Source organism: Echinops telfairi, unplaced genomic scaffold (genome assembly GCF_000313985.2).
Source record: "Echinops telfairi isolate 266 unplaced genomic scaffold, ASM31398v2 ScPeMD7_7468;HRSCAF=8506_0, whole genome shotgun sequence".
Taxonomy (NCBI): Eukaryota; Metazoa; Chordata; class Mammalia; order Afrosoricida; family Tenrecidae; genus Echinops; species Echinops telfairi.
In genome coordinates this window covers 53,033,785-53,057,065 of record NW_022111369.1, presented here as the reverse complement: position 1 = coordinate 53,057,065, position 23,281 = coordinate 53,033,785, and the positions used below count along the sequence as shown (strand labels likewise).

Sequence of the window (23,281 nt, the reverse complement as noted above, 5' to 3'; positions counted from 1 at the left end):
TTCTTTATTAAATCATTTTTGGGGGGGGAGGGCTCATACAACTCTTAACACAATCCATACATACCTCCATTGTGTCAAGCACATTTGTACATTTGTTGCCTTCATCATTCTCAAAACATTTTCTTTCTACTTGAGTCCTTAGTATCAGCTCTTCATTTTCCCTCTCCTGCCCCAACCCTCCCTCCCTCACCCTTGATAATTTATAAATTATTATTATTTTGTTATGTCTTATATTGTCCAATGTCTCACTTTGCCCATCCCCCTGGGAGGGGGTATATGTAGATCATTGTGATCGGTTCCCCTTTCTCCCCCACTTTCCCCTTACCCTCTTGGTGTCTGCACTCGCATTGGCCCTGAGGGGTCCTGGATTCCCTGTGTTCCCAGCTCTGATCTGTACCAGTGTACATCCTCTGGTCTAGCTGAATTTGTAAGGTAGAATTGGGATCATGATGGGGGGCGGGGATTTAAGGGGGAGGTTTAAAGAACTAGAGGAAAGTTGTATGTTTCATTCATACTGCACCCTGACTGGCTCGTCTCCTCCCTGTGACCCTTCTGTAAGGGAGGGTAGAGGGAGAGTGGGTAGGAAAGAGGGAACCGATTACAAGGAACTATATGTGACCTCCTCCCTGGGGGACGGACAACAGAAAAGTGGGTGAAGGGAGATGTCGGACAGGGCAAGATATGACAAAATACCAATTTATAAACTATCAAGGGCTTGTGAGGGAGGGGGTGGGGGGAGGGGAAAATGAGGACCTAATGTCGGGGGTTTAAGTGGAGAGAAAATGTTTTGAGAATGATGTACAAATGCGCTGTACACAATTGATGTATGTATGGATTGTGATAAGAGTTGTATGAGCCCCTAATAAAATGATTTAAAAAAAAAAGAAAGATGGAAAGACCATTTCCCAAAAATTGTAGATCTACATGTAGGATATACAGTGAAACAATAGGTTTATGTTTTGATGTTTCTATCTAATAAAGAGTTAAATGATTTAAAAAAAAAAAGAAAGAAAGCCTATGCAACCACGAGGTGTCGAAGGGATCAGGTATAAGGCATCATCAGAACAAAAAATCTTACCATAGTGAATGATGGGGGGAGTGCGGAGTGGAGACCCAAAGCCCATTAGTAGGCCACTGGAGATCCCCTTGCAAAGGGGTCTTGGGGAGGAGATGAGCCAGTCAGGGTGCGATGTAACAATGATGAGAAATACAACTTTCCTCTAGTTCCTAAATGTTTCCTCCCCGCTCCCACTACCATGACTCGAATTCAACCTTCCAAGTCTGGCTAGACCAGAGGATGTATACTGGTACAGATAGGAACTGAAAATACAGGGAATCCAGGGTGGATGAGCCCTGCAGGACCAGTGGAGTGAGTGGCGAAACAGGGAGGGTAGAGGGAGAGTGGGTAGGAAAGAGGGAACTGATTACAAGGAACTATATGTGACCTCCTCCCTGGGGGACGGACAACAGAAAAGTGGGTGAAGGGAGACGTCGGACAGGGCGAGATATGACAAAATAACAATTTGTAAACTATCAAGGGCTCACGAGGGAGGGGGGAGTGGGGAGGGAGGGGAAACATGAGGACCTAATGCCAGGGGTTTAAGTGGAGAGGAAATGTTTTGAGAATGATGAGGGCAGTGAATGTACAAATGCGCTTTGCACAATTGATGTGTGTATGGATTGTGATAAGAGTTGTATGAGCCCCTAATAAAATGATTTAAAAAGCAAACAAACAAAAAATAAAGTAAAATCAGGAATAGTATGCAAAAAAAAAGAATAAATATCTGTAACCTCTTTTTGTTTTACTTAGGTGTGTATATATTTGTTTGTTTTGCATATATAATACAGACTTTGCCACTACATCTGTTTTCATGTATACATCTTAGTATCATCAGCTACACTAGTTAAGGTGTTCATACTTCACATACTTTTTCTCTCATCATAAACAAAATTGACTCCTAGCTAGAATAGAGAATGAATCTCCTTCCTCGTCAGTCCTGATAACCACCAGTGAGCATGTGTGGATGGCACAGGACCAGGCGGTGTTTTGTTCTGGTGTATGCAGGGTATCTGTGACTCAGGCTGACTCAATGACACCCAACAACTACTCTCGTAATGTCCTAAAAATGAGATCTTACGTTTGTCCTTTTGTGATTGCCTAATTTTACTCAGCATCATGACCTTCGGGTTCATCTACATTGCAGGATGTTTTGTGTGTTCATTCTTCTTTATGGATGAGTTAGTAACCCATTGTACATATTTGCATTCTGCTAGTGGGAAGAGTTCATACTTTTATCAGATTTTCAAAGGGTTCTGTTAATACCACCCCACCCAAATATTTAAGAACTGTTGAACTCTTAAAACCTTCATGTGATAAACTTTGGCCCACGTGTGTGTAGGACTTTTCAACTTTGTTCACCATTTAGGTTTACTCACTGAAAGGAAGAGAAATTAAAGATGTAATATTTTGCAAGTATACTTCTTGAAATGATTAATTCAGTTTTCAAGCTAATGAACATTAGAATTTTTCCTGCTTACCTATTAAAATCATGCTGCGGGTTGTGTTACAAATTCATTTCTGTCTTTAGTACCAGGACCCTCTGCTGACAATGGCATCAGTATTACCATGATCTTGATGGCCTGGATGGTGATTGCTGTCATCTTGTTCTTACTAAGACCACCTAATCTGAGAGGATCAAATTTATCTGGGAAGCCAGCCAGCCCTCATCATGTAAGTGTTAAGGGTTATAAATCCATTTCAGGGGTAAAAGGGTATAAACTGGAGAGGGAAAGTTTGTTTTCAGTAAAATCTCTATAAATTAGCAAAAGGAAGACTGAACTCCTGATTAAGGTTTTCTTATTTAGACCTGATAAATCTTGGAGCCTCCAGTGGCTTAGTCTGCATGAATCACGTATGGAAGTACAATTAGCCCCCCAAAATTGTAAAACAAATTTGAATTCTTACTCACATGACAAATATCAAAAACAATTCCATTCATAACTCACAGCAATTCCCAGTCCTTCAACCCCAGTTTTATTTACCCCACAGTGGTTGATCCTCTGATTCTCATCCTTCAGACACTCTAAGCTCTCTTACCAGCTCTAGCTCAATTGTTTTTTATCCCCCTTTCTCTCTCCTCTGTTTTAGCTATTAAATATAATAGGCCCCTGAGCCTGTCTGGATAAATCCTGTTTTCCTCCTGTTTTTTCGTGTCCTATTTCTCTCTAACCCATTCTTCCAGTTCTGCATCACAATAGATCACCTGACCTGCCCCACCCCCGCCAAAAAAAAGAGAGGTAGGAACCATTAATGTTGACAAATCTTGACAGTCATTGTTGTCATTGTGTGCCATCAAGTTGACTCGTAGTGACCCAGTGTGACAGAGTAGAACTGCTCCATTGGTTTCCTAGGCTGTAATCTTTACAGGGAGCAGATCACCAGGGCTTTTCTTCCACAGAGCAGCAGGTGGGTTTGAACCGCCAACCTTTAGGTCAGCAGCTCAGTGCTTTAGCCATTGTACCACCGGAATATCTTATTACCATTTTAGAACCTTCTAAGTGAAAAACATGATGAAGCAACACAACAGGGAGTTATCAGTACTTAATGAGCCTTCCATTAGGAAATTATCTTTGAGTCATAAGAACCAGAACTTAATTCTTTTTCATTTCCATTTAACTTAGATATTACCTCTTTAAAAATAATTCCATGATGGATCCACTTACTGAACTCCCTAATTCTCTTCTCAACTTTTACCATGTGGGATTTCCAAAATAATAGCTTTGTTTCTGACACCTTAGGTGGATAACACTAGAAAAAAGTTCAGTTAAACAAATTTCTTTATAAAACAAAAAAATAAACAAACCCACTAACATCAAGTGAATGCTAAATTCATAACAACCCTAGATAGTTTTTGAGAGTATAAATCTTCAAGAGAACAGACAGCCCCCTCTTTCTCCTGCAAGCAAATGGACAATTTTATTTGGTCAATGCTTTGGTGTTTTTCAGGCCTAGAACATGTAGATCAAGTAGATGCTCACTGTGATTTAAAAAATTTAGCTTCACTCACACTGTATGGAAAGACCGTGTTTGCCTGCTGACCTAAAGGTTAAAATTTGAGTCCACTCTGAAGTAGATCAGAAGAAATGTCTTCCAACAAACTTCAGAAAGCCAACCTTTAAAAGTCCTTAGAACACAGTTCTCTGACTCAAGTGAGGTCACCATGAGTCAGCATTGACTCAATAGCAACTGGTTCCCTATCGCTTTATTGGCTTCATGATGTTTGGAACTAAAGAAACCCAACTTAATAAACAGACTTATAATTTATTAAAGGTGACAGAAAGGCAAGGTAACAGCCTTCTGGACCTTTGTTTATTGTAAAGTAATGGTTCTAAGATCAGTCCCACTGCCCTAGCAATAGGCATGAAACTGTCTTGAATATAATTTCAAAGAGAAAAAGTAGGAACTAATATAGCATGGTAGGGTAAATAAATTGAGTTTCTCTGAAAATTCCTAAAAACTCTTAACTCTCCATTACAGCTCTCTTTTGCAATTAACCAAAGGCAGTTTAGATTGGTTTAAACAATAAATGACTTTATTGTTTACACAATAAAGGTGGGTGTTTGGAGTAACTAGTTCAACAAGCTTAGCAGTGTCATCAAAACCCCACTTTCTTACCTCTGTCAGCTTTATTCTGAAGATGATGTCAGTAGCAACTGGAACCATAAGCTTTTTTACTGTCATCTTAAGAGAAACATTTACTATACTCAATGAGTTACTTTCCCAGAGGTATGAGACTGCCTTTTTTAGTTTAAAGACCACTTACCCCTAAAGTTGGCGAAGAGAGCTATCATATCACTGTTAAACAACTTCTCTTTATTCCATACCACAGGGAAGAAGGGGATAAAAGTTGGGGAATCACAGTGTTAATCTGCCTTAAAAATGTATGAAAAGTCCAAATAAATACTTGATTTGAGATGAGGAGGTAGGGGTATTGCTACACTGTTATTACTGTATGTGTTAGATTGCTTTCACTGGGACTAGAAATGTGAATTACGTAATTTATCTCTTTCTAATGCCAGGGACAAGAGCCACCAGCCCCACCTGTGGACTAACTTTGTGATCTGAGAAGTGAAAATAGCTAAACACATTGCACGACCAAATGAACGAAGATGACCAGAGTACTCTTAACCCCATTAGAATGGTTTTTGCTTTTGCATCTACAATATGGGATGATACTGTTTTTCATAAGCTTCTAGAAATTTCACTTGCTTGCAAGCTTATTTTTTGTTTTCTGTATTACCATCATTCCTACTTATAGAATATTGAGTAAATATTAAAGAAGTTAATGGGATTTTCCCCCAGTTATCCTAAACATTCCATTCATTTTATTTAAGTGTGATCATAATTTGTTTATGATTTTTCTGACCTGATTGAAGGAAATTTGAGACCTATGCATTTAAATATTTTAAATAGTTTTTAAGCTTAAAAGTGGTGGGGGTTTTTTGCATAAGATATTTATAAAGTTACTTGGGTTTGTCTGAGAGTGAATGAAAGAAAATTAGAATCATACTATACTTGCATTTACCCTGAGAGTTTATTTGTGGATGGTTATTTTCTTTGCTTGGGACTGTGGCAGCATTTTGAATATTTTACAAAGTTTAGCTGAAATCTGTATCATCTGCTACAATTGCTGTATGTGGGTAGAATTAGAAAAGAGAAGAAATGAAAGGATTGCTTACAAAGTGTTTTACTCCCATTGAAATGTGTCTAATGTTAAACTTTCCATTTGATTGATTGGTGTGGTGGGTGTTTAACAGTCCAGTGTAACGATACTTGTCATTTACTCTACATTAGCCTTAAGAGGGTTCTTGAGAGGAGGACAAAATAAACTCTTTCTGCCTTTGCCAGGTATAATCTATACAGTAGTAATTTAGGCTATAATTTATTGTTAAAACGAGTGCATCTTGGGAAGCTTCTGTTCTAACAATTCCCCTTAGAGTGATATTGGGGCCTGTGTGGTTACTGACATTTGAATTGAATGTTGTTGTTTTTTAATTTGAAGAAAATAAATTTGAGGCCTGTGTTATTGTTCTGACTTTAAAATTTTAAAAATAGGTTATTGGCTTACTCTAGGGGAAAGGGAAGAAAATTAGAATCAAGGATTTTTTTTTTTTCACTTCCTCTCCTTCGTATCTGGGCACTGCACAGACAGAGACAGGGATGAGCTTTAATATAAGTAAGGTTTAGAAATATGCACAAAAGTAAAAGATTGCACTGCTTTGTGCAGTTAGAAAAAAAGAATGCAGATGACTGTTTTTTTAAAGTCTGCATGACCTTGGTTATGGAATTTTTTCTGAACAAGTAATTGCAGATGACTGTGCGGGCTATTTTGATAGAGATTTTGCTATCAGTATAAGGATTTCCCCCCCTAGATCAACCTAGCTTTTTATTTTATACATCTGAGAGATTACTTGTATAAATTGAATAAACTTCTCTATATCATTATATTATTATTGAAGAGAGTCTCAGTTAACATCCTCGTGGAATTTTGTTGTTTCCATACCTTCACTATGATCACATTCTAGGCCACAAGGGCAGCCTTTCCTCACAAACACAATATTGACGCCCTCATCCCTCCTTGTGTATCTTGGCTTTGTGTTCGACTTCTTGAAATAATAGAATCAACTCTTAACCACTGTGCTGATAGATTGGTAACATAACATAGGTAAGTTAGATCCTGGATAAAGGAGCAGCACAGTCAAGGTTTTTACTCCTGGTGGAGCCTAAAACTGGCCACATGTTTAAGACAGAAAGGGCAGGCACATCAGAAAATGGAACTCAACCCAGATAGTATTCCATCTTTCTGACTTTGCCCCCTCAACATTGAAGGAATATGCCTATAACCCAACAATCTGCCCTCCAAGCTGCTAGAAAGCCAACCCCAAAAGAGAGAACTGAAGTATACACTGAATCTGCCGTTTGTTTTTTTGTTAATCTGCAGCTTACAAGTGATTGAGAACTGGCTGTCGTGTGAAAAACAGAAACCAAATTCTGAGTGTTGGCTAGAGACCTGAATATCTGGATTCTTGCCCTGAATCCTTTATTTCAATCACACACACTTAATTAAAATTATATCTAGGATTTTAGCCTTTTCCTATATGGACCCTTCTTAGTCACAAAAGTTTTTATGTCAGTAATATGTATTTCATCTTGTTTTGTTTTTTTGGGGGGTGGTTGCTAGTAAGATTTCTCTGCATTACTGAAAAAGACAGTGTAGTGCATATAAAATATGCTGCTTAGCCTAACAAGTAATTGATATTATTCTGTTTCATTCTTAAAACTTCTACCTGTGGCCTTTTCTTTCATTGGGAGCACTGTTTAAAACATTCATCTGAACCATGGCTACAACTTAAAAAAAATAATCTGGAAAAAAGAAAGATATAAAACCCTGCATTTTCATTTCCTTTTGATCTTAGACATTCCACAACCATCATTAAGAGTTTATATTGTTTTAGGGTCACTTATTGTTCTTTCATGCAAAATATTTTCCTTCCCTTGCGGAAAAAGTTAACATTGGAAATATTTATATTAAAAGATAATCATATAGCTATCCAACCACTATTCCATGGTCAGCAAATCAGATTTTATAACTTGCTGAGATTTTTTTAGAAGTAACTATTGCATCTGGCTATTTCATGGTTACTCTTTGTGATATGATAGTGTTATGGAATTAAAGGTTTATTTTCAACAGAACCGTGGAAGTCTTATCACCCTGAAAGAAAGGCTATCACTTGAATATGTGCTAAAATTGGCTCAGCTCAAAAAAAAAAAAGAAAATTGGCTCAGCTCAATTTAAGATGCAAAATACAGCAGCTTGGTGAAGGAAAATTTAAGAGAGTTTATACTAAATGGTTAGTTACATTTTTGTCATTGCAATAACAGGTCTAGTCGTAATGTTACATAATATTTCTAAATGAAAAATCATCTGTATCTGTTGCCATGTCTGATGATTACTTTGTTAAAAGCAAAAGTGGTCATGTGATAAACTAAATGTTAATTGCTGTTTTTAAATGTTTAAATCATGCCAAACAAATCATGTCTGTGCCATCCAGGGTTTCTCGTTAATATTTTCCTGAGTACTTGGATTGGGATAAAGGGCTTGTACTATGCACTTTTTATTAATGAATAAATAGAAAATGTTAGTAACACACTTTGTTTTCTGTTTGGCTTTCAAAGGGTAGAGAAGCAAACAGCTTCTGCTTAGTAAAATGTTAACATCCTTATATGGCTCTTAAACCCTTACTAAAGATATTCCTAACAGAGAAATTTAAGTTGTTAGAAAAATACTTGCATAATAACAAATGGGGCTAGGTATTCAGAAGGAGAGATCCTTAGACCCAAAGAATGAATTCCAATTACATTTCTTTCTTCTTTTTTTTTAAATCATTTTATTAGGGGCTCATCCAACTCCTATCACAATCCATACATACATCAATTGTGTAAAGCACATTTGTACAGTCATTGCCCTCATCATTCTCAAAACATTTGCTCTCTACCTAAGCCCCTGGTATCAGCTCCTCATTTTCCCCCCTTCCTCCCAGCTCCCGCCTCCCTCATGAACCCTTGATAATTTATGTTATTATTTTGTTATATCTTGCACTGTCCAAGGCATACCTTACCCAAAAGGAGTTCAACATGTACACTGCTGAACACACACAAGTAGAAGTTTGCTTTTTGCTTGTGACCTAGAATGTGTCTAGACAAAAAAAAAAAAGAATGTCTAGACATTAGATCATCATGCCCACGTATGTTCAAAATGATAAGGTTGCTCTGGCATGACCATAATACCAGTTTCTGGGATTTAAACCTGTTGAGTGGTATTTCAAACAGCATGAAGCCTCCAGTAATGAATGACTTCTCCAGACCAAGTAGGTCAAGCATTTCTGCACCTCACTCAATCAGATGCATGCTGATTTTTTTTTCTCCCAGGATGTATCCAAAATGGGTTTGTTGGGATGGCTCCCACTCCTCTTGATTCGGGGTCTTTTAGTGCTGCTTCCGTCTGAAGGAGTATCCTTCTTTGAGTCTGGCTTTTCCTCGTGTCGGCTGACAGAGGACAGTAGCAGCCAACACGCAGAACCACTGTATGTGCATGGCCATAGACCGTGGTGACTTTATAGCAGCCTGGGCATTTGACGTCCTGGAAGTAGAAATTAGGGCTGCTCCTTGTGTTTCTCTTCTGAAGAGGGATAGAGGAGATCTTTTGCGAGAGGTGTGATCACTTGGGGAGGTCGTCACTGCCAGGGAACCATTATGATTTTTTTAAATGAAAAGAAAAAAGTTTTAAAATAATGTTGATGAAACACATTATTTCTTGGACATAGTAAATGGATATTTATACAGTAAAACATCCATATCCATATGAATGGATATCTTAATTCCCAGGACAATCAAAAGTTTTCATTAAATGATTCCACCATGCTAATTTTCTTCCCAGAAAGTAGAAGTCAAATAAAGTTAAGTTCTCTGTTTTATCTCACCTGTTGGTTTTCAAATGTGAGGATCTTAAATTGTAAAATGTTCTCCCCCCGCACCCCCCTAAATTTTTTTCTTCCCCCACTGTTAAAAAATACAGTTCATTATCTGTCACATTCATATTTCTTTAAACTGGAGGTGTCAGTACAATCATTAGTTTGAGGGACTTTAGTTTGCATATCTTTTCTCAAGCCAACTATATTTGTTCAATAAATTTCAACAAGTGTTTATGTTTGTTTATTGCATAATTCTATATGTATGTATGTATGTCTGTCCTAGAATGGATGCCATTCAGGATTAGGTTACAGAAACCATTTTAAACTACCAAAGGGACGAATCAGATTTAGAAAGGCACTGAGCAGGATGGAGAGAAGGGAAAACTGGTGTCTGGGAGGCAGGAAATACACAGGGCTGAAGAACAAAAGAATGTGAAGTAACTTTTGTACACTGTTTAAAAAAAAGATATTTCCTTATGTAAAACTAGGAGATTCAAGTATAAGAAAAATTAATTACAATCAAGTTCCTTCGATGTCAAAAGACTATTAGATATCTGGTGCTACACTGCTAATAACCTCAAGACCCTCATGTGTCTTGATTAATTGGTTCAAACTGGATCGTTCATTTTGAGAAAATGAGCAGAATTAATGAGTGAGATCCAGGACCATATAGCAAGAGCCCCCGGGTGGCGCAAAAATTAAAAACTATACTACTGACCTACAGGTTGGTGGTTCACACCCACCCAGAAGTGCCACAGAAGACCGGCCTGGTAATCTTCATGGAAACGGCCATCAAATTGACATCCTTATTAGATTTGACTCCAGTCTATTTTAAAACACAGCACATAGGTCAGCATTGCAGATGAAGTATGTTTTTAAAGAAGTGAAGCTGGGGGGAGCAGGGAGGGGAGGGGGGAAAAGCAAATAGTAGAAAGCAAATGTTTTGAGAATGATGAGGGAAACATGTAGAAACGTGCTAGACACAATGGATGTATGTATGGATTGTGATAAGAGTTGTACAAGCCCCCAATAAAATGATTTTTTTTAAATGAATCTGTTAGTCACTCAATTTAGTGCCAAAGGCAAAGGTGACATCACAGACCACAAAGTGAATGCAGCCTCCCGTTCTGACTAATTAGTACATTGGGAAGTCTGAATGATTTAAATGGAATCCTTATTCTTAATGCAGCAAGTACTACTTTTATGGTTGAAAGATAAATAATACTAGACCAGACCCTTCCTATACTTCGAACAAATGGGTTGAGATTTTTATCTGTGCAAATGTTCTTGGCCTTCACGTTTAGTTAACAAGTGTTTCTTAAAGGCTACCTTTAGCTGTTTCATCTTGCACTGCATCTGTATCAACATCTGGTGTTCACTGGCAGCTCCCCTTGAAAGCAGGCTGTCTCAAGCTTGAACGTGAATCTGTTAGAAGTTAATCAGAAAATAGAAGATTTAAAGGAAATTTTGGACTAACTGAAATGATGAAAGGCAGTGTTTTTGTTTTTCACGAAGGAATGAGTAGAACCTGTAATATTCCTCTTCCATAACATCCAAGGAATTTTTTTTCATTGTGATCTGTTTAAGGATTCAAATGCACAGAAACTTGGTTACAGAGGCCAACTAGGAAATCTTTGTACCCTCTAGTATTACTAGATTAGGGTTTTATGTTGTCAAAAGAAAATGGGAGATCAATCCTCTACCACTTTAAACGCTGTTATTTTTATAACAAATGAACGGATGACAATACCTCGTAGTCCCTATAATTCATTCTTCATCCACTTCTCAAACTTCTCTTTTGAATGCAGCAATGTTATTTATTTTTTAACAGTTCTATTGGCACTTCATCCACATACCATACAATTCAATAGTTAAATCTTATCAAGAAGAGATGTACAATATTTACCATGATCAATTTTAGAACATTTTTTTCTTCATTGTATTCATGTGATTTTTTTCCTAATTTTGCCAAAAGTACACCACAAAACCATCTCCAATTCAACAACCTCTACATGTATAATTCATTGCCATTGATTATTCTCTGTGTGTGGTACAACCATTATTGATATCACTCTCCAAATGGTTTTACCACCATTAAAATAAATTTATTGCCCCCCTAAGCAGCAACTTCCTCCTTCACCCATGGGAACCATGGGTCAAGTTTAGTTTTTGTCTTTTTTAGTAGTAGTTTTCTTGGTATATTCACATGTCATACACTCCCATAGTTAAGTTGCTTTTAAAAAGTGTTGTATTGCACATCATCATCATCAGTTCTGGTGCTCCCCAGTTCCATTCACCCTTCCCACTCCACCCTGCCCAGTTTCCCCATAAAACAATAAACACTGCTTGAATCCCTCCTCTGTGGCTAGAGGAAATCTGTCAGAGGCTTAATCTGACAATATATAGATGGATTTTGGGTTTCCACTGCCCTCCATGGCCTTCTACAAATTGGGTGTTCACAATTGAAGCTGATATTTTAATCATCATGTTTGGATTTTGTTATCTTTGGATCACACAGGTAGGCTGGTGGGATGCTTCCATATGGACGTACTTGATCCTCACTTAGATAGCTGCTTGTTTGAATCCAAATCTTTCCCACTGTAGATCAATGGTTCTCAACCGTCCGGATGCTGCAGCCCATTAATACACTTCCTCTTGTGGTGACCCCCTAACCATAGAATTATTTTCGTTGCTACTTCATAAGTATAATTTTGCTACTGTTATGAATCGTAATGTAAATATCTGATATGTAGGATGTATTTTCATTGTTACAAATTGAACATAATTAGAGCATAGTGATTAATCACAAAAATAATATGTAATTATATATTGTGAAATATTTTTAATGACAAATGAAATTTTGTCTTGAAGCATGGTATAGCATGGGTAACTGTCTTCACACAGGGTACTCGTATCTGCTTGTGGGCGGACCCTCTTGGAGACAGATGGAGGAGCAGTGTCTCAGTTCCTAAGACCATCAGAAAACACCTCTGTGAAAGGGTCATTTAACCCCAAAGGGGTCACGAGCCCAGGTTGAGAACCGCTACTCTAGATGCTATTCCAGTTGATAGCCGGGCACCATATGCTTTCTTCACCACACTTTGCAGCAATTTTGTCATGTGCAATAAAAACATTAAGTATGGTTAAGAGTGTTTAGCCTTGGGAAACAATTGTAAATAAGCTAGCTTTGTGTGAACCCCATTTTAGTAAGGAAGCAATTCATTGTGGTTTTTAAGCTTGTGTCATGGTGAAAAATATGACAGAGCCTTTGTAGCCCAGTGGTTCTTAAACTTTTGGGTTTAGGGACTGCATTACAGTCTGAAAAGATATTGAAGACCCCAGAGAGATTTTGTTTATATAGATGAATTCTATCAATATTTAGCATATACAGAATTACAACCACTTAAAAATGATTAAGTATTGAAAAAACAAACACTGGGTTTGTTGAAAAAATAGTGGGTTTATGAAAAATAACTTCTAAAAATGAAAGTTTAGTGAGAAGAATGACACTATTTACAATTTTGCAAATCTCTCATGTCTGGCTTAATAGAGGATGACTGTATCCTCATATCTTTATTTGCATTCAATCTGTTCTAATACAGGCCCTGCATGTATAGTTGTTTTCAATAACTGAAAGGTATCCGTTGAGTAGCCTATACCTTAATTCAAGGAGCCCTGATGGTGCAGTAGGTACAGCATTTGGCTGCTGCATGAAATAGTCAACAGGTTGAATCCACTAGCCAGTCACCAGAGAAAGCTGTGGCAATCTGCTTCTGTAAGGGTTTACAGCCTCAGACATTTTTTGGACAGATCCACACTGCCCTTAAAGGGTTACAGGGTCACTACTCAATGACAATTGGTGTGGGTTTGGTTTACACCTTGATTCAGAAGGACAAAGTACTTAGCCTTGGGTAAGGCCACTTAATTTATAGCACCAGTTCCCTCATTCATTTATCTGGGGTAATGCTACTTTATAGCACAGCTTGAAATGAGGATGAATGTTTGCCAGAAAATGCTTTGTAAAGCCCTGCATCAATAATGTTCTGAAGAGGCTTTCCTGACACTCCAACATAAATGCACACACACAGCCTCCTTTTTCAAAACTCAAGTTGTATGTGAAGTGTGCATTCAAAACAGTCCAGATCTATCTGCCTTACTGGAAGGAACTCACCCTACTGGTGAATTTAGATCAATAGCTGGCATATAATATAAGAAATGTTTTTACAAAGATATAATAGTTGCTATATTTTGCTATACTTTGAAAGTGCCAATATTTGTATAACTAGGTGAACCAAAAGGGAAGAAATTCAAAGACTGATAATACCATAGCATAGAGATGGTTCAACCCTGTTTTCAACTCATAAAGATCTCTGAAGGCAAAATTCTGTAGGTGCAGAAATCCTGTCCACTATTAACATAGCTCAGCTATGTATGTCTGGTGACTTTGTTCAGAGAAGTGCAGGTGAGCCAGAAGAGAAGAAATACAAAGAAGAGACTGATAGCCCTATCATGGATCTGACCCAAACCTCACTTTTCAAATCAAATCTCTTAAGGGCATAGTTCTGTAGATGCCCCCTGTTAACAATTCAGCTATATGTATTTCCTAATGTCCAGTGACTCACTCTCTTTTCCTCTTAAATTCCACCTTCTACAATAGAGACCCCAATGAAACCCACTACGATTACATTTTGCCCCGGATTTTTCCTGAAAACTATCTCCTACTTCCATGGGAATCAAAAAACAAGCAAAACTTCCAAACCCAACTACCACTACCACCACCACCACCCCCAAAGAAGAAATATCACCAGATGTATGGAATGTTTTAAGAGCTGTAAGAGCCCTCAACAAAATGATTTTTCTTTAAAAGAGAGAGAGAGCAGAACAATTCGACTAGTAGTTTTCAACTTTGGCTGTAAATTACATGCCATGTTCAACTTCAAGAACTACTGCCCTGTTTCCCCAAGAGTAAGACATCCCCTGAAAATAAGACCTACTTATAGTTTTGCATCTCGCTGAAATATAAGGCATCCCCCCCGAAAATAAGACCTCCCCCAAAATAAGGCCCCCCCAAAGCTACTGTGACTCTGGACTGTAGTGGCGGGCGCAGCCGAAGCAGACAGGAAGTGCGAGGTGTCTTTTAATAAAATAATAAACAATAAATGTGTACCGTATTCTTAATGGAAAAATTAGACATTCCCTGAAAACAAGACAGCTCATCTTTGGGAGCAAAAATTAATATAAGACACTGTCTTGTTTTTGGGGAAATGGAATATTGCAGAGTCTGGTTTAGTGGATAGGAGGTTTATCTTGAGCATCTGGAGTTTTTGAACCTCTGCAGAGAACCACTGACCATAAAGAGTGCTGAAATTTGTGCTTAGTTCTAGGGAGATGAGATAAAGCAGAAGCATGAGCAAACAATGCTTTCTTTCCTTCAGCCTGCATGATTTATATGTAAGGGCAGGGAACTACCAAAACCCTGAATTTTACCAAATTCTATAGCAGGAGGGGGTAAAACTACATCATGTTTCAGAGTTTTTTCCTGATGGCCAACCATAATGCTTATTACTTTGTCATATTTTTCTTCTGTGGATGAGAGGAGGTAAAATGTCATCTTTTTGGCCCACAAAGAAACATGTTCAGCTATAAACTGTGTGAAAAAGAATAACAAAACTAAAATGGACTAATGAGAATTAACTATTTTTGCAAGGAGTGGGGCCAAATTGTATTAAAATGAATAGTGTGGACTTCAGTGAGGGGGATGAATTCTTGTGCTGACAAGTCATTTGTTTTTGGTTCAAGTCTTGAAAACCCGCAGGAGCTACCTCATCCCATAGGGTCTTTGAGACTGGCACTGACTGGATGGCAGGGAGTTCGTGGGTTGGTTTGTTGGCTAGACATCCAAGTGAAGATTTTGAGTGAAGAGTAGAACAAATATGTGCAGAGCTAAGGTTTATTAGGGAGATACAAATTAAGAGTCAAAATAATATAAATGGAATTTGAATCTTGAGACTGAATGAAATCACTTAGGGAAAGAATGAGGAGAGAGCAGAGAGGAAATCCTAGGACAAGGCATGGGGACTGTGATACTTAGAGCTGATGAAGACAAACTGTCCAAGCAGACGAAGAAGTCAATGAGAAGAGGAAAACGTGAGTGTAATGTTTGGGCAGTCTAGAGAATAAATCATCTCTCTAAAGGAGAGGCTCAGGTTCTGTATCACGTTCTGTTAAGACATCAAATTGTCTGGGGTACAGAACTAAACATTTTAACAAAAAGTATCCACCAGTTTACCCATAAGAGTGACACTAACCTAACTTCTGTGAGTCAAGATGAGTTTTGCCTTACCATAGCTACTTTAAAGGGAGTCAATTTCTAGGTCTTCAACTTGCACAGTTAATCTGATCTGCCTGAGAACCACATTCCTTTTTCCCCTTTACAAAAGAAAGGCTTACAGTTTCACCCAAACAAAAACCTTACTATTATCCAATTCCCAGGTGTAAAATCCTCCTAAGTGCCAAACAAAGGGATATATGAAACACTAGTTTGGGGGAAGTCTCCTGAAATGACTAATCAAGTCACCCCATCTCTGTCTTTTCCTATTTTACACATATTTTTAGTTAAGGCGACTGACTTTTCAGCGTTCACAGCATTTTGGTTTATGGTGGGGTGTTCTGAATTGTAAGCAAAATGTCATAAATTAGTGACATTTAAAAACAACTTTAAAAACACATTTTGCAGGGATACTGAGTTTTTCAAGAGACACTGGATAAAATTCCCATAGAATTTATATGATTTATTCAGTAAAGTAGTTAATATAGCATATCTTATACTGATCTACTTTTATGCCTGTATTCTTAAAGAGCCCTGGAAATGAAGTGGAGACGTGCTGAACTGATAATCGGTGGTGATAACTGAATGATCAACATTTCAGTCACACCAGCTGCTCTGGTCAATTCTACAAAAAGGGATAATTATCGAATAATATCATTGACATTAACATGCATGTCAATTTTTTAAAATCGTTTTATTAGGGGGTCATACAACTCTTATCAAAATCCATACATACATCAATTGTGTAAAGCACATTTGTATGTGCCCTCATCATTCTCAACATGCATGTACATTTTTGCTGAATTAAAAAATGGCTTCAGCAGTAAGTCAACAGGGAACTACCAAAAATCCAAGCCCGATCCAGAAGTCTGTGTTAGAAAAAATACAGCCAGAATTCACTTTAGAAACCAAGATGTTAAGACTTCATTGCACATATTTTGAACATGTCGTCAGGAGGGACCAATTCCTGGGACAGGATGCCCTGCTCAGGAAGGTAGAGAGGAAGTCCTCCTCGATGAGATGGGTGACACAATGACTACAACAGAGGCTTAAACACAGCAATGCCTCTGAGGATGGCACAAGGCTAGGGAGTGTTTCGTTCTGTTGTACACAGAATGGCTATGAAACGGAATTAACTTGATGGTATCTCACAACTGCGATTTTCTCTTATGTTTAGAAAATAGTTCAACTGGATTACATTACAATAAAATAAAAACTTTGTATCAAAAGACTTTATCAATAAAGTAAAGAAACAATCTATAGAGTGAGATAAAAATTTGGGGAAACATGGGAAGAATTTGGGGGGGTAAGGATTTAATACCCAGATTTTATTTTAAAAAAAACCAACTCTACAACTTAACAACAAAAAGACAACTCAATAAAAAAAAAGACTAAAGTTCTAAGACTCAACTTTCAGTCAGCCAATAGGCCTGTAAAGTAAAAATTAACAGGCACTCACTCCCTATAACTACCAGCCACCATCAAAAGGGCAGCAGCCTTTACCCAGGGATAAGCTCAGAAGGCAGGAGGGAAAAAGAATGAGTGGAAATAGTAAACACAGGAAATTAATATTGTTACATTGTGAGGATTGCACTTTCACCCAAAAAAGATACACAAATGGCCGAATCCTAAGATGATCAAGGTCATTAGTCTTTTTTTGTGTGCCATCCCATCTAGTCAGCCTCCTTCCCCTTTTAACCCCCACCAGGAGCCCCGGCTGGGTTCAGACCACTAATCTTAGTTGTTAACAATTGAGTGCTTTAAGCATTGTGCCATCAGGGTTCCATCATCAGCCATTATTTGATATGCATTAGGGGATACAGACCCAAAATGCAATCAATGATGTAGCACTGGCCCCAGAAAAAAAGTCTTAAAAAAAAAAGGCAATAATAGGCATTTGCAAGGATACAGAGAAATCAGACCCGTATCCATTACTGGTTGTTTTTGTGAGGTGCCATTGGGTTGGTCTGACTCATACTATACATATGCCCATAGACAATGGAAGAAAATAGTACTCCACAAAGAGAAGGCCAGAAACAGTCATGTAAGGAGGTAAATGGTACAACTGCTGTGGACAATACCTTGGTTTCCACAAAACAGAACTACCATATGCCCCTGCAAATAGAAACTTGTGCATCAGAGTTCACTGCAACACCATTTACAATATCCAGAAGATGGAATCAATTTAAATGCCTATTCACAGATGGAGGAACAAAATATGGTAATGTATACAATGAAATATTACTTGGCCATAAAGAGAAATGAAGTCCAGATACATGCCACAACATGGGAGACTATTACCAATCTTGTTGCTTTCACTCGCCAGACATCTCTTCAATAGGCACCCCTTTTTTTCTTCATAGCTACTACCTGGGCATACTACTTTAAATTGTGAGTGCCTATAATAACATCTGAGCTAATCTCTCCACATTCACTCTCCCTCTCCAGTTTCTCTCGTTACACCTAAATTTTCTCTGGATAATGCGTTAAACAAAGGTCAAAATGGATACTTCCTTCACTAATTGCCTGGTAAAGATCAGCTGAATCCAATCCCCTAAAGTGGAACTGCATGTGGTCCTCATCCATCCTATGTGAAAGAGTGAAGATGTATAAGCAGATGAAAGTACTATTATTTGATTGATGTAGGCATTGTAGGAGTCCAATTAACCTGATTATTTTAACTTCTCACACATTCCTCAAACTCTGAGGTACCGAAAGAGAACTCAAGGCTCAGGAAGCATAGTTTGAAAATAATTGGCTTATGAAGGAGCAGTGCTCATTTTTCTGCCGCACAGCTCTCCCCGGGCACACCATTGTGAAAAGAATAGGTCAGGAGGGGTCACGCAGGGAGAAGAGGCTGGGCTGTTTTTACCTCTGCCCCCATCTGTCCCAAACAGGCCCCCTTCATTCGAAGAGGGAAAGGAGCTGGGTTTGAAGGAGAGTGGGAGGATTGTGAAACGAGTGTCATCTTGGTCTAGCCAAACAGACTATTTGCTCTACCACAGTGTACTCTAATGCAATGTCATGTAATGACTTTCAAAAAGAATTGGCCTTCAACTGTTCAAACCTTTTTTGATCTAGGCCTTCTTAACATGTTTGAAAAATATGCAGACCTCAAAAAATTTAAATAAGTTATCAAAATTAAAATTAGTTATCAAAATTACCATGTTAGAATTAAAATAGAATTTATGAATTTTCTTTATTCTATATATTCTTTTAAAAAGTAATCATTTTATTGGGGGGCTCTTACAAATCTTATAACTCCATCATTCAATAGTATTAAGCACTCTTGAACATATGTTGCCATCAACATTTCCAAAACAATTTCTTTGTATTTGAGCCCTTGGTATCAGCTCCTCTTTTTTCCCCCTCCTTCCTACACCCTCTCACCCTCATGAGTCCTTATCAATTGTATATTAATTCTTAAGGAGCTCTGGTGGTATAGTGGTTACATGTTGCCTGTGAACCACAGGTTGGCTGTTCGAAACCACCAGACTCAGAGGGAGAAAGATGGGGCTTTCTATTCCTGTAAAGAGTTACAGTTTCAGAAACTCATGGCAATTCTGCCCTGTCCTATAGAGTTGCTATCAGTCAGCATCGACTTGTTGGCAGTGAGTTTGATTTTTTTTTAATATGAGTCCTTTAGTTGAATATTGAATAAGGAAGACCGAAGAAGAATCAATGCATTTGAATTAGGTGCTGGTGAAGTATCATGGATTGCCAAAAGAACAAATTGGTCTTGGAAGAAGTACAGCCAGAATGCTACTTGGAGGCAAGGATGGTGAGATTTCTTCTTATATACTTTGGGCATGTCAGAGACACCAACCAGTCCCTGGAGAAGCGGTGCTTGGTAAGGTTGAAAGGCATTGAGAAAGAAGAAGAATTGACACTGTGGCTGCAAGAATGTGCTGGAACATAGCAATTGTGAAAATGACTGAGGTTCATGTAATGATTCACTCTGTTGGCTAGGGCCGCTATGATTTAGCACCGAATTGATGGCACCTAACCACAACAACAAGCTGTCTGCAAAACACAGGTATTTGACCAAGATTCTTGGCAGAAAATAACACTTTATATATGTACAGATGTACTTTATATTTATCTAGGGTTGTGCTTTGGCTCTCATGGACTTATTTTCATAATTTTAGCTTCAACCTAAATTTACATATGAGCAATTGATGGTCCGTTCCTGGCCTTGTTTTAGCTGCTGCTCATAAGCTGCTCCATTATCTCTTCTCATAGATGGATTCAGTTTGATTTCTGTGTATTCATCTTTGAATTATTTGCTATGAACAAGTCTTTGGTCCTGCAAAATTTTACCATGTGATCTACTGCTTTGTTTCTTCACTAAAGCCATATTTTCCAACTACTGTTCCTTTTTGTTTCCAACTTTTGCATTCCAATTGTCAATAATTATTAATGCATCTTGATTACATATTTGATCCACTTCTGACTAAAGAGTTTGGTGGAATTATTCAATTTCTGCCTCACTAGTTTTTGTGGTTGTGCATAACTTTGAAGAATGGTTGTTTTGACTGGATTTCCTTGTATGAGGATAGATAAAAGTCTATCACTTACAGCAATATATTTCAAGATAGGGCTGGAAATGTCAGTTTTGATTATAAAAGTGACTCCATCCCTCTTGATTTTGTCATTCCCAGCACACAAACTTAATGACTTTCTGATTCCAAATGGCCAGCACCAGTCCGTTTTATCTCAATAGTACTTAGGATACTGATCTTTATGTGGTTTATTTCACGCTTGACCACTTCCGATTTTTCTACATTCTTACATCGTATATTCCAAATTCCAATTATCAACCGATGTTGCCGCTATTTCTTCTCATTTTGAGCGTACTTCACTGGTAAATGAATGAAGATCCAGAAGGCTTTCCTCCATCCATGTCATTATGGTTGACTGTTTTGAGGAAGCAGCTCTTCCTCAGCTGTATGTTGAGTGCTTTCCGACCTGCGGGGCTCATCTTCTGCCGCTATGGCTGACAACGTTCTGTTGCTATGCATGCGGTTTCCGTGCTATCCACAGGGTTTTCAGTGGCTAATTCCTCAGAAAAGGACAGCTTATTCCTTCTTCAGTCTGTTCTTAATCTGGAAGTTCTGCTGAAACCTGTTCACTTTGGGTGACCCTGCTTGTAATCGAAACACTAGTGACATCGCTTCCAGCATCATAACAACATGGAAGCCACCACATTATGACAAACTGACAATCAAGTGGTGGGTAAATCATCTAACCTAGGGTAAATTCCATTGTACATTATGATAATGAAGAAAGTGAAAAGGGCGAATTAAAAAAATACATTATCACGAAAAATGTGACTGCATGTATTTCCTGAAATGATCTCAGGGAGGCCCAATACACATTCTGAAAACTATTCTATTCTAGCAGTGATGTTTTGTGACTTAATTTAACTTCTTAGTTCTTATTCCTGATTCCTAATTCCTGACATTCTGTTTTGAGGATTGTGATTCTGAAAATATGTTTAAAGACTATGAAGACATGCATGTTGAAGCAAAACTAAAGAGAATACTGTCATTAATGATGGTTATAAAGCCAGTTCTAATAGTAATTTAAATCTATATTATAAGTCAGTTCATAAAAGATACCACTGGAGGTACTTGTCATTTTGTCCTTGTAATTATTTCTCTCTCTCTTCTGCTTACTTAGCTGTGGGTGATGGAAGAAAGCATTGAACTTTTCCCCACCCCCACATTTTTAATAAACGTGTCTATGATTTTGTGGCAGTACATTTTAAATTATTTTATTGACATATAATTCATATACCATACAATTCAATATTTTAAATGTATTAAAATGAGTTGTGCAATTACCACCATAATAAATTTTAGAACATTTTTTTCATTCTTGTACCTATTATAAACTTCCCATTTCTCCCCCACCTCCCCTGCCATAATCCTAAGAAAGCATTAACCAAGTTACTGTCTCTCTAGCTTTACCCCTCCGGGACATCATATAAAGGAAACCATACACAAAAATGCTACCACCATAGCCACAGATTAAAACGCAAAAAACGTTCAATCTAAAAGAAAAAATGATAAAAACTAGGGAAAACTAAAAATGGATCAAAGGAGAAAATAAATGTGAAGATGTTAAGTTTTTACCTAATTACATCTACTGTAGGAACCCTAGTGGTATGGTGAGCCACATGTTGGGCTGACAACTGCAAGTTCACCAGCTCAACACCAGCCACTCCTTGGGAGACAGACAAGGTCATCCACTGTTTGGGGATTTTGGTCTTTCATTATCATTCATTGTACAGTGTATTCCTTCTGTGTGGACTTAGCTGACATCTAACGTAGCTGGCTGCTTGTTTTCATAAAAGTACTGAGTCTTAATCCATTTTGCATCTACAGCTTCTGTGCATGTTAGCTGTTGTTAGTTGCTGTCACGTTATTTCAGTTCTGCTAAGACCCCTTCACCGTGGGTTTCCTGCAGGTATTTGAAATACCATGGCATAGCTTCCAACACCACAGCCACCCAACTGACAGAGGAGTGGGACGCAGAAGAGACATGAACAAAACCTTAGATGGGTGAATGAATGACACAGAATGCGCAAAGCCGGCATAGCCCTTTTGCGTTCTACAACTTGCAACAAACTGTTTAAGCAACATCCACCAACTTTCCTGAAGTTCCCATCACGACCCTATCAAGAATACGTTCATCTCTATGGCATCTTAATGTCATCTAAAATGTCTTCATCACATGTTATGTTCCTCATGACATTTTCTTTTTAACAAGTTTTATGGGCACTTCATCCAAAATAGTTCAATCATATTAAGAAGAATTATACAATCTTTACCACCATCCATTTTAGAACATTTTTTTCTTCCTTGTATTATTTATATATTTTTTCCATTTTGGAAAACAATAGACACAAAACATTCTCCAAAAAATTTTACATGTATAATTTAGAGTCATCAATTGTAGTTTTTGTGTTGTACAACTATTACTTATATTCCTCTTTCAAATTGCTCCACCGCCATTAAAATAAGCTTAATGCCCCCTAAGCAAAAACTCTTCCTCCTTCACTCATAGGTCAAGTCTGGAAGTTTGGTTTCTTTCTTTTTTTTCTTTCCATTTCTTCTTTTTTTTTTTTAATCGTTTTATTACGGGCTCATAAAACTCATCACAATCCACACAATTGTGTAAAGCACATTTGTACATTCATTTCCCTCATCATCCTCAAAACATTTGCTCTCCACGTAAGTCCCTGGCATCAGCTCATTTTCCCCCTCCCTCCCCAATCCCTCATGAACCCTTGATAATTTATAAATTACTTTGTCATATTTTGCCCTGTCCGATGTCTCCCTTCACTCACTTTTCTGTTGTCCGTCCCCCAGGGAGGAGGTCACATGTAGATCCTTGTAATCGGTTCCCCCTTTCCAT

General features: G+C 37.9%; 1 protein-coding gene across 4 annotated transcripts in view; it reads left to right on the top strand.

Moving 5' to 3' along the window:
* The window catches only part of SMIM14 (small integral membrane protein 14), an 88,626-nt gene extending 80,416 nt beyond the window's left edge, over positions 1-8,210 (top strand). For all 4 annotated transcript variants that reach the window (XM_045284182.1, XM_045284179.1, XM_045284181.1 and 1 more), the window contains exons 4-5: positions 2,589-2,731; positions 5,080-8,210. In XM_045284182.1, coding sequence (XP_045140117.1) covers positions 2,589-2,731; positions 5,080-5,112 — 176 coding nt within the window. In that variant the 3' untranslated portion in view covers positions 5,113-8,210. The remainder of the gene's footprint in view (positions 1-2,588; positions 2,732-5,079) is intronic.
* The last annotated feature ends 15,071 nt before the right edge of the window (positions 8,211-23,281 follow it).